The sequence below is a fragment of the Sphaerodactylus townsendi genome, linkage group LG03, assembly GCF_021028975.2.
Source record: "Sphaerodactylus townsendi isolate TG3544 linkage group LG03, MPM_Stown_v2.3, whole genome shotgun sequence".
Classification (NCBI taxonomy): domain Eukaryota; kingdom Metazoa; phylum Chordata; class Lepidosauria; order Squamata; family Sphaerodactylidae; genus Sphaerodactylus; species Sphaerodactylus townsendi.
In genome coordinates, this window is record NC_059427.1 from 100,712,359 (window position 1) to 100,724,876 (window position 12,518).

The 12,518-nt window shown below is 40.0% G+C and overlaps 1 protein-coding gene across 1 annotated transcript in view; it reads right to left on the reverse strand.

Moving 5' to 3' along the window:
* The window catches only part of DOCK2 (dedicator of cytokinesis 2), a 341,484-nt gene that overhangs the window by 22,031 nt on the left and 306,935 nt on the right, over positions 1–12,518 (reverse strand). Inside the window, exons 29-31 of the mRNA XM_048488170.1 lie at positions 2,868–2,952; positions 1,205–1,291; positions 737–913 (exon numbers count right to left, since the gene is read on the reverse strand). Of these exons, the coding sequence (XP_048344127.1) occupies positions 737–913; positions 1,205–1,291; positions 2,868–2,952 (349 nt within the window). The remainder of the gene's footprint in view (positions 1–736; positions 914–1,204; positions 1,292–2,867; positions 2,953–12,518) is intronic.

The window sequence follows — 12,518 nt, forward strand, 5'->3', positions numbered from 1 at the left end:
ACACACACCAGCTGGGTGATCTTGGGCTAGTCACAGCTTCTCAGAGCTCTCTCAGCCCCACCTACCTCACAGGGTGTTTGTTGTGAGGGGGGAAGGGAAAGGAGATTGTAAGCCCCTTTGAGTCTCCTACAGGAGAGAAAGGGGGGATATAAATCCAAACTCTTCTTTGGTATTAAGTTTTGGTATTAACCTTTAAGGCCATCAGCAGTCTTGGACCTGCATATCTGTGAGACCCCATTGCCCTCAAAGACCCCTCCAGTCTGCGAGGGGAATCTGTTGGTGGTCCCAGCCCACAGGATGTTCAGTTGGCAACGACATGGGCCTGGGCTTTTATGGCCCTGGCCCCAGCATGGTGGAATGCTCTCCCTGGTGATATCCGGGCCCTATGGAGTCTGTAAAACAGAGCTTTTCCACCAGGCCTTTTCTGTCAGACCAGCTGGGCATCCCTTCTTCTGAATCGCATCTGGCTCTGTCTGGATACAGATATGTCCCCAGATAGATAGACTTGTATGCCATATGTTTGTAATTATTTTTAAAGTTTATAATGTTATATGTTTATATTTATTTATTATATTGTTCTATTTATTGTATTGTAGTGTATAGTTTTATCGCTTTTATCTGTAAGCCGCCCTGAGTCTTCCGGGAGAATTGGGAGGGGAGGGGGTATAAATGCAACAAATGAAATGAAATAATGAAGTCAAAGGATTGTTTGAGATTAAAATAACAAAATCCTTACCGTCTCATATTTAGCAAACCCTCCCATAACTGCCGGGTCAACAATTCCATTCAGAAGCATGGACAACGGGTTGATGGGAAGATTCTCATCACTCTGGTATTGATTAATCATCATCAAAATCTTCTCATTTGTTGTTGACATTGTTTCTATGGCATTCTCCAAAGGACTAATTGATGTCTATGGAGGAGGGAGATAACGAATAACATTTGTTCTATTTGATACTTTCTTCACTATGCTCTTGAAAACCTGAGATAATCCTACATTAATGTAGAGGCAAATTTAATATTATTTCATCAAAATAATTCCAGTGATAAAGATCAAATGACATTGTGTCACCATGCTAGGTTCTGAGAATAAATTCACTGGTAAATGCAATATTTTGTAAAACTTCCACTGAAATTTGGATTTTACAGTCTACATTGGGACTACAATTTATATATTAACAATAACCAGAATTTTAAGACTCACCTGTGACATTGAAATCACCTCAAACCAACGAAGGATTCCAGGCAGTTTGTAAGCTGTGACAAATGATGTTCTCTCAATCCACATTGACTATTAAAAGATATTAGTGGAGAATACACAAAAGTAAAAACCATATTTTATAACAAACGCATATTGGAATTACATATTAAATAACAATGTGAAGCTATGTTTCTGATGCAACATGAAGAAACAGACAAAAAAAAAACCTCCCCAAAGAGAAAGATGTGGAAAATCCAAGTCTAAACAAGGACAATGTTATACAATCTGTCAGTGGCAGGGAGATATAAAAACTGAATAAGCAGCACAGTCATAAAATGAACAAAATATTAGACTTGAACCAGGGTAATTTGGGAGTAAAAGGTTCTTTCCACAATATAGGCGATACACAATTTGTTATTCCATCAGGTTTAGATATATAATTATAGCTCTAAGGCTTCATATAATAATGTATCAAAAACACGTCATCTAAAAAAAGTAACATTACAGAATTATTAAACCTACAGAAATAACCTACTTTAACAATAAACAGCTGATGGGAACAAAAAATGCTTTTCAAGTTCTCTCATTCTCTTTCTGACCACAAAGTTGCTTCTAATATTTTATTTTTGATAGTTTAAATTCTACGAATCACTTTAGCCTCGTTGTTTTGTAAACTCTTAGCTTACCTAAGAGGCAAGTCAGCAGTAGAGCAGAGTCTACAGGGAGAGCACCACAAAGGGTAGCTTACACTTTCAGAGATGTGACCTATTTCATCATCATCTCCTTAATAATCTACCCAGTACAAATGAAACTTAGGCCTAAATTCAGAGTATCAAAACAGCGTAGTAGTTAAAAAGTCACACTAAAAGTGAGGAGACCTAGTAAATTCCTACTCAGTCATGAAGTTCTGTGAGTGGCTTGGCCCACCTGCCTTCCCTTAGCCTAATCCATCTCATGGGGTTTTTATGAAGATAAATAGAGTAAAGAGAAATGTATAAGTAGTCCAGAGTTACTTTGAGAAAGAAAGGGGGGGAAAGTGAGACATGCAAGGATGGAGGGAGAGAAAACTGCAACCGGGGCACGACCTGCCCACATGTGCCCCCTGCCCCTCCCCTTACCCTTCTCACACCCCACCCACACCCTGCCCTGACCCCACCCCCAATCCACCCCTGATCTGCCCCTCGGAGGGGGGCCTGGTGGGTAATTTTCTGGCCCCATGTGACACCAATGGTGCGCACCTGTGGTACAGTGCCCCCTCGCCCCATTGCAGCTTCACCACTGGAGACATGGTTGACATATCAAACAGTGGAAGAATATCTTAAAAGGATAGTGACTGGCTGACAATCCTTTTTACAGCCTCCACCTGTCTTTTGTGGCAGGATTTCACACAGGCTGGAGAAACTTCTTAAACACAATCCTGGGTAAATCTAGCCTAGAATCAGCAGGATCGAAGTACCACTGGGCTTTCCCTCTACCAATTCTTTTTAAAACACCTGATCCCCTTAGTCATAATCATTCTAGTGAAGCATCCTCCAGTTCTTCTGAGGAGACACATTGGATACATTCATCTCAATTTTAACTGTGTTAAAACCTGGTCCAGTACACACCAGTCCTCACATATATCACCTATCAATGACTATAAAAGCATTACTGAAAAAATACTTACGGCAAATTCATTTTTTGGATCAACGGATCCTTTTCTTACTGGTCTTGAATAGTGGAATCTTTGCACATAGTTAGATTTGTAAAAGCTACAAATAAATATTACAAAACATTTTAATCATATGTTAGTTCCAAAAGGAAATTAAAAAGCCTTCCAGGATAAAAGCAAAGATCCCATTTAATTAATCATTCTGTGCACAACAGTAGCCAACTAGATGCCTCTTGAAAGCCTAGAGGTCAAAGCTTCCTCACAGCAATTAATATGAAAGTTTGATTTAGCTGTAGTCTTTGGTGGGCCTATCTTCCATGAACTGTTTAGGCCTCTTTTACAGCAGTCTAAACTAGCAGCCATCACTACACCTTGCAGCAGTACATTCTATAAGGTAAGTATGAACTATACATCTGTTTGGTTTTTTCTGAATTGCAAAGCATCAAACTCTTCCTTGTAAATAAGGCACTCCTTGATCATTTTGATGCATCTTCAGAAGAACAGCGTTTGAATCAGGGTGACTTTGAGCACTTCCCCAAAGTCCCGACTGATCACCTGACAAGCAGATCTAGCGGGCCCTGTACACCAAAAGATCAGTGGTGGTTCTGTTACCCTAGAAAGGGAATCTCCACTAACTGGGGAATTAGCTGGGGAGACAGAGCGTGAGAGGGTAACTGGGATTGATTACCTTGTATACCAGGATAATCTGGGGTGAAAACTCTCAAATGAGCAGGCAGTTGTATAATTAACAAATTTTCAGTAATAATTAATATATTTTATTCAGTAATTAATATAATTACTGAAAATAAGGAATGTATTTTAGGCAATGAGCACACAAACATGCAAAGCAAAAAAGACCAAGAGGAACAACAGCAAAAGTTGGATAGGGTTTCAGGGATGTGTGATAGTGACCAGACTTGAAAGAACAACTAATGTGAGCAGAGCTGAAGAGGAATATGACCAGTGTTTCCTGGAGAGGTGGAGGTTGTCCTGGGCCCTGAACTTCCCCAACAATGGACCTGATAATCAGTCAAATGTGCTTCTCAATTACAATTTAATACAAATTTTCCTTCAGAGTTCTTTTACTGTACCGGTAGCTCATACCAAAGCCACTTGAAATTCAGATTATAAGTGTAACACTCTATAAGAAACTTCACAGATGTTCTCAAACTTAGACTGAAAGGTGTGGCTCTCCAGGACATTGATGGCACACAGGGCTATCAACAGATGAGCCTTATGCAAATCCAGTCCCTACAAAAAGATCAAATCATTTTCTCTTCTTCACTGTCTATATAGGATGCTGCTGCTGCTAACTCTGCAATAAATACAAACTGACAGTAGTAAGCTGGCAAAAAGTAAGCTTGCTTCAAGCACATGGTCATGTAAGCAAGGTTTTTTATGTCAAAGTTTTAAATAAAAAGATGGGGAAAAGTAAACAGTTGACACTCATTAAAAAGTACTATATGAAAAGTACTATATGAAAATCACTGCCAACAGAAGGTTCAGTGGTCAAAAGAGCAAAATCCAACCAACCTGAATGACATTTTTTTTAAATCTTACTCTGCTGATGCTGCTTCTTAAGGTTGTCAATATATCAACGCACCCTCCTTTACTTTATTTTTTATGGACACTCATAAAGCACTATGCTTTACAGCTAGCTGTAAATGATCTGGCAAAGGGGATGATATTTTCCTTGCTGATCTATGTGATATTTCAGCCACTTTGCAGACATAACAAGATCAACTCCTGTGACAATTCTACTAACAGTACAGCAATCTTCCCGCTCAGAAGGAAGAAGCCATAAAACAATTGCGATTTGCAAAGCGTGGGCAACCTCTGCAAAAAATGTCTTAACTGAATGTGATGCTGAACTATCAGCACCAGCATTATTTCAATGACACTGGACAGCACAGGTAACAACAAAAATAACACTAACCAGCTTAAACATCCAAGAAAGCATAATCATAGCTAACACAAACTGCTCAATTGTGGCTTCAATTATTTTTGTTGCTTATAGAGATGAATCTCTATTCTCAAGAATAGCGTAAATGGCAAAATAAGGGCAGAAATAGTGTACGGGGTAAATATTAAAGTGCAGTGGTAAATATTAATGTGCAGCAGCTTTCCTAACAGCCCACAGCCATACTCCAGTAAGCCTATACAGCAAAAGATGAACTTTAGGTGTTGGCCCTCCACAGCTTTTCTTGGAAATAGTAGTGAATCCAGGAGGATTAAGGCATGTCCCAGATGAAGTTCAGTGAACAGCATCCTGTTTCAAACAATGGCCATCCAGTGACCCACAGGAAGCCTATAAGCAAAGCAAAAAAGCAACAGCCCTCCTGTGTTGTCCCTCCACAATTAGCAATTAGTATTGACCAAGGACATAGGTAAGGGTGGGGGGGTTCTCGGGTTCAACCCCCATTACATGTCCGAAGCTCTGCCTCCCACTTGTAGTTTTTTTGAATTTTTAGTGTTTTTTTGGTTTTGGGCCTGCAGGGGGCACACTTTTTAATCTAGCAGCACCAAAATTTCAGGGCTTTTTTGGGAGATTTTTCTTATGATACCACTTTGGACCCCCTGAACCAAACGTCATCAAACCTGGGTGGTATCATCATTATAGTCTCTTACTTATATCACCCAGGCTTTGTGAAGTTTGGTACAGGGGGTCTAAAGTTATGAACTCCCAAAGGGGTGCCCCATCCCCCATTGTTTCCAATGGGAGCTAATAGAAGATGGGGGCTACACCTTTGAGGGCCCATAACTTGGACCCCCTCAGCCAAACTTCACCAAACCTGGGTGATATCATTAGGAGAGTCTCATAAAGATACCCTGAAAGTTTGGTGCTGCTAGCTTAACAAATGCACCCCTGACAGCAGGCACCCCCCCCCCAAATTTCCCCAGATTCTCCTTTTAAATCCACCCCCTTCGGCATGGATTTAAAGAGAGAATTTGAGGTCCCCAGTTTAAACATTGAAAGTGATGCTGTTTCAGGGTGGGGGATAATCCACCCCCAAACAGCATCACTTTCAATATTGTTTAAACTGGGGACCCCAGATTCTCTCTTTAAGGTGGATTTAAAAGGAGTATTTGGGAGCACAGCTGGTTGGGGGGGGGGGAGGCAGGGCAGGGAAGTCTTCCATCCCAGGCCTCGGAGGGCTGCTTTTATAAGCACTTATGCTGGGGCCGGGGCTTGGGGAGGCGTGGCCATGCCCCAGGGGCGGGTGGGGGCATGGCCCCACCCCCTGAACCCTCCCCCATAAAAAATCTATACCTACGTCCCTGGTATTGACAGTAAACTGCCTGTGAATATGAAGGATCCGTATCACTCTGTGTAATCTGCTTTGAGAATGAGATAAGTGGATATAAAGAATGAATGAATGAATGAATGAATGAATGAATGAATGAATGAATGAATGAATGAATGAATGAAGTCACTGTTACCCAAACCTGAGTCAGGACATCAGACTGGGGTAAGAAGATAATTCCAAACCTAGCTACAAAAAAATGGGGCAACTTTTTATATCTTTTTGCCTGATTTTTTTTTTGGGGGGGGGGTGTTGTGGAAATAATAGTAATGTAATCTTTTGAGAGAGAATGAGCCAGTCGTAAAAGATGCCCTTTGTTTATATGGCGGAGAGAAGTTTTCCTTTTTATTAAAAGTGCTCTTTTAGAGAGATTAGATCTATAATAGGATCTATAATAAGGTACTTGCCATGATTAAGGAATGGCGAGAACCATCCTGTCTGGTCATTTAGATACTGAATACATTGCTGGAATTGGCCCGTTGCTTCAGAAATCTGGCCTGTTATTTGAGATCAAGCTATCTGGGAGGAAACTCTGGGATCCTCAGTGAAAACGAATTCCTCTTAAGGTGAGTTTTCGCATGATTGACAGAGAAGGTGCCATGCATGCCTTTTCTTTTTTGGCATGACTCACTGCCCTCCCAATATCAGGGGCAAAGGGGCTCAGGGACATTACCAACAGATTTGATAAGCCTGCACTTGAATTTACCCTTTTGAAAATCCATGTTTTTAAAAGAAGCAATTTTTCCTACCGGAAACAAAAGAGAGATTATATTGGGGTTGAGTAATGGCCAGGGAATGACACAGAGGCTGATTCCGCATGGGCCAAAAACAGCGGTGTGAAAACGGTATAAACTCTTTTACACCCTTTTAAATCCTTTTACACCATTTTCACACCACTGTTTTTGGCCCATGAGGAATCAGCCAGAAAGACAGTGGGCTTTTCTGCACAATTCATTATAAACGTTTTGAGGCAGGAAATAAAATGTTTCCTCCATGGAGTTCCACATTGTTTTTACCCCAAAATGTTTTATTTCCAGCCTCAAAACATTTTAAATGAATCCCCCTTTAAAACAAATCTATGGCTGAAATGTTTTGAAAATGTCTTCACTTGCTGTGCAATCCTGATTACATTTTTCACACTTCTCTGCTTCCCTGAACTTCCTCCTCAGCGCCACTTTCTGAGCTTATTCAGTTTCCCCTCGCGTGTTTATTTGCATCATTTCTGTGTTTTTTAAATTGATTATTGGACATTTTTACAGCTCCCTGTTTATTGTCTCAACATTATTTAATAATGCCCTACTTTGTTTATAAAAAAATTCTTTTGTGGATGGACTATTTCGCACACTCTTACTTGTTTGCTTAGAATTCATTAATTAATTGAGGAAACTCAGTCCTATCAAATTAGAATACAGAACACCATTGAGGAAAGTTTCATAACCATTACTACAACTAAGAAATTAAATTAAATAGGAATTATAAACATTTCCTACTGGGAAAGGGGGGAGAGCAAAAAGTTAGCAGTGTCCAGCTGTGGGCTGCAGCTGAGACATGTAATTGCAAAATCCCCCATAGGGCAAGATATTGTCTATGTATATGCAACTTCAAAATCCATATATTAAGCAAGTTTAATCTGAGGCTAAACACTAGTGTATTAAAAGCAAGGCTGGCACATTCCTTGAAATATTCATTGAAAGGTGAAAACTGAAACCACTGGAAAGAAAGTGTGTGTGTGTGAGATGGCAGGGCCAGTCCAAAGGGTCTTTCACACCTGATCACTACCCAGTCATGACTGGTTTCAAGCCTGTGGTTGATTTAACTCATTCACATTTCTACACAATGTGGGATTGTATCAAAGAAATGGCTCCCTCACAGGAGCTCTGAGCTGCCACTGAAAACTTCCCTTCCCAGCTGAATCATTTTTCAATTGCTCAGTTGGGGGAATAGCTGGGGTGGAATTGGAGCTGCCTGGGGCACCACCTGCAAAACACTGCTATGGTGCAGACCAGTATGGAGTATATAAAAGCTGTACAAAAACAAATCATCAGCATCTAAACAGAATTCAAGACAGCAAACTACAATCTAAGTCTATGAAAATCTTTCAGCATATTTCTGCCCCTGTTAACTGAGTATTAAGAGAGAATTGGGGGGTGGGGAAGCAGGGTCAGATGACAATGGTGCATTGGTGGATCATTGTCAGGATTATTGTTGAAAGGCTAGCAAATAAAATTGGATTTAGAACACATGGTCTCAACCAAAGTCCTGCTGGGACATCTCTACCTTATGGACACTGTGGAACTGTTTAAGGTCCCACAGGGCCCTGGTGTCCACTGACAGAGAGTTCCACCAAGCTGCAGTCAGGGCAGAAAAGGCCCTGGCTCTGTTTGAGATTAACCACACATCCTTGGGACCGGGGACTACCAGTAAGTTCTTATCAGCAAACTGGAGTGCCCTCCACAGGCAATATGGGGTGATGCAGTTCCACAGATACAAGGGTCCCAGAGTGCTCAGCGCCTTAATGGATAAAACTGAAATCTGGAACTTGATTTGGAATTCCACCACTAACCAATGCAGCAACTGTATCACTGGTGTTATGTGTTCGCTCACCAATACACTAGTACGAGGTCTGGCTGCTGCATTCTGGACCAGTGTTAGATTCTAAGTCAGTCTCAAGGGTAAGTTATAGTCTAACCTGGAGGTGACCATCACATGAATCACTGTGGCTAAGTCACGATGGGGTAAGTAGAAGGCCAACTACCTAGTCTGTCAAAGTTGGTAAAAGGCAGTCCTTGCCGTACTTGTGACTTGAGCCTTCACAGATAGGGAGAACTCCAAAGTTACTCCCAGACTTTTAAGAGATGCGGCTGGATGTAATGCTGCACCACCTTTCATTACAAGTGTCTTGGATGAGCTTTTATAAATCCACAACAACAGGGATTCTTGAGGCCACTTTAGACTGTAAGTATAACAAATATTTGGGAATGGCACGAAGAGGTTCTTCTGCTGGTCTTATCAACAGATACCTGTAGAAACTCTAGCTACTTGTGTGAAATCCACTATCTACAATTGTACAGAAAGATGGGTAAAAAGGCTAGGTCAATTTGCATCTTCCAAGAGTCTTTCGATGTCATTGTGGATTAAGGGCATGATTTCTTGCAGGCAACTTTGTAAGTGCACATTCTTTCACATGCTGCAGCCAGGAAGATGTGATGGCTGCTTTTGCTACATGTTCTCAGTAAGAGCCACTCTAAGAAAATACAGATAATTGGGATTGACCTGTATTTTCAAGCAAAATGGGAGACAAATATATTTGTTCGATATTACCTACCAATGATCCATTTAAAGAAAATATATTTGCTATATGAACAACTACACAAGCCCAGTGACTTAGTTAAGAAGCATCAGTTATGGAAATAATACTTTAAAAATTATTTTGAAACATTCAATGAGAAAGAACACTTGATCAAGCAGTCTAGCATACCAACTAATAAATACCAGGTGCTAAAAACAATACTGAATTAATTGACAAAGGCTTTTGAACACAAAGCCTCTCTTTAAGAGTTAAACAAGACAGCCACATTTAACTGAGCATGGAATGTGAAGAAGCAGTGAGTCTATGGGGGCAAAGAAAGGTTTTGTACAAGTAGTAGGATTTCCAGAGGGAAAAGAGGTAACCAGATGGGCAGTGACTGTTCCAAGCACAGGAGCTAGAAAAACAGAAGGCCAGAAGCTGGAGAAGGGTGAAAAAACAAGAGACAGACAACAGAGCTCTCTCAGCTGTGCAGATAGAGAACAAAAAGGGTATAAGAGGACAGAAAGATGAAGAGATTTCTATGCAAGGCTAGAAGGTGACTCTGTCGGTGACAGACAGCTATGATCACCATAGCTAAGATCACAGCTACAGAAAAAAATAATGGAAGGGGAAGCGTTCTGAATTGACTGGAAAATAGAAAGATCTCATGAAAGAAGGTCTATAAACACTGTGTGCAAATGACAGCTCTTTAGACTGTAGAAGTATTATTGCCCACTGTTCATTATTTGTAACTTGTTATGGCCAAACTAATCTGTCCCATTTCCCAATTCAAGACATAATCCAGAAAAACCAAATAAGGCTTCAGAACTATGACCAATGGACAGCTGAAACAAACAGGTTTTTATTTTGGACTCACTGTCCTGTATGCCTGTGATATCCCTCGTCCTGATTGTTTGGAGCATTTCTGGAACATTCAAAACATTATCTATAAATGTATTTCAATACAACAATCTATGGAGGCACTTGTATAAAAAGAAAACAAAATACTTCTCTTTTTGATGAAATGGGCTAATTGAGAAACTGACTACTCAGATACCTCCTTTGAATTCTACAGGGCAGCAGAAACAGATCCAACTAGGAGCAAAAAACTGAACAGACTTTCTCCCTCTCTACCTTCACAAATATTGTTCAATGAATAATCTACATACATGGGATCAAGATACTATGATGCAACCCCATCATTGAAGAAAAAGAGCTTGGATTTCTATCCTGCCTTTCTCTTCTGTAAGGAGTCTCAAGGTAGCTTACAAACTCCTTTTCTTCCTCTCCCCACAACAGACACCTTGTGAGGTAGGTGGGGCAGAGAGAGTTCTGAAGAACTGTGACTAGCTCAAGGTTACTCAGGAGGCTTCATGTGTAAGAGTGGGAAAACAAATCTAGTTCACCGGATAAGAGTCCACCACTGATGTGGAGGAGTAGGGAATCAAACACAATTCTCCAGATTACAGTCTACCTGCTCTCATTGATTTTATGGCCAACAGAAGCAAAGCTAAATGCATGTAACTAAAAATATCCTATTTACTCTTACATCGTATTTTTCCCTTCCCATTGTTGCTTCCTTTGGACAAAATTTCAGAGCTTACACTGAAAAAGCAAAATGATTATTACTAACAATTGTAAACATGCAAACTACATAAATGATAAGGAGGAACTTGGTTCTGTTGCTCCTGTAGTTTGTTTGCATACAGAAGGTGAGAAGACTGCAGCAGCAGGCATTGAATCACCACGAATGGACGTAGCTTGAGCAATATTTGTTGAGATGAAAGAAGAACCTTTGAAGTTCTGAAGCGGGAGAAGCAGCAAGAGTTGGCAACAGCTTCGATGCAAGAAGAGAAAGAAACAAGAGAGTAAACATTACTTGGGATACCAGATAGAAATAAGACAGAATTGCCAAACAGAACAGTATCAGAAGTGCAGATGGAAAGAAAGGGAATTCCGTCTCCCTTAAGGAAGCAAGAAACCAATCAACCATTTTTGGAAAGCCTGTTGACTGAGGCCTCCTTCATTTTTAATTCTCCTCCAGAGGTACTTAGTGTGCTTGTTTTCTCTCTTTACCAGTACAAGAGACTGAAAAAAGCAAAGGCTCAAAAGGTTCTACATAATGGATGGTATCTATTGCATTACATTGAATTATCCTTCCCTTCTGTCCAATGCATTTGGCAGCATTAACCAAATTGGTGTTTCAGCAGCAGGTTTTTTCCTTGATGATGGGAAAAAATAAACTTAGTGGCGACAGCATGACAGATGGAAGGACAGGTACAATGTTGTGCTTTCAAGGTGTCCCTTATTAGAAAAGTTGTTTGTGTATCTTATAAGAGAATCTTGAAACTGGGTATCAAATACAACCAGGAAATATTATTTATAGTTAAGAGTTTTTAAAGTGACTTACTTAAGGGCAATCTCTTTTGTTGTGTTCCGTTCTACCTGTTCCATTATCAAAATTTCAACACTTAATATTTGTAAATTATAATTGAAGAACACTGCTGGTGGACTAAAAATATTATTTATTGGATAACCACTTTCTAAAATAAAGTGGGGGAAATAATGGTGAGCCATTATAACCTCCATTTACAGACTCAGACATCTGCTTAATTCTATTGTTACAGAATTATGATCAAAATATATAATTTTTTCAAAAAGTGATTTAAAAATTCTAAACATTTGTACTCAGAAATATAGGATTAGTTCAAACTTTAAAGTTCAGAGAATGAACAGTTTGCCATGACACAGACTTCAGCTGAGAAAGAGTATGAAGCATCCCAAGTAAAGCACTTGCAGCCTAGCTCAGTAAAGTAGTTAATGAAAGAAAACCAGAGAGAAAGAAAATCCACGCATCTTGGAACAGCAACAGGCAACTTATTTATTTTCAATGAAACCAGAAGTAATAGATTCAAGTCGAAAGATACATGACATGGGTTAGCTTCAAAAGAGCCAACTGAACAGTTTGAAATAAAAAGTAAACTTTTCATAGATTTCTAACTATACAAATGTTTTGAGCTTATAAACTTTCTAGTTGTAAGGTTGGATGTTAGCCCTAATTAATGACAGACA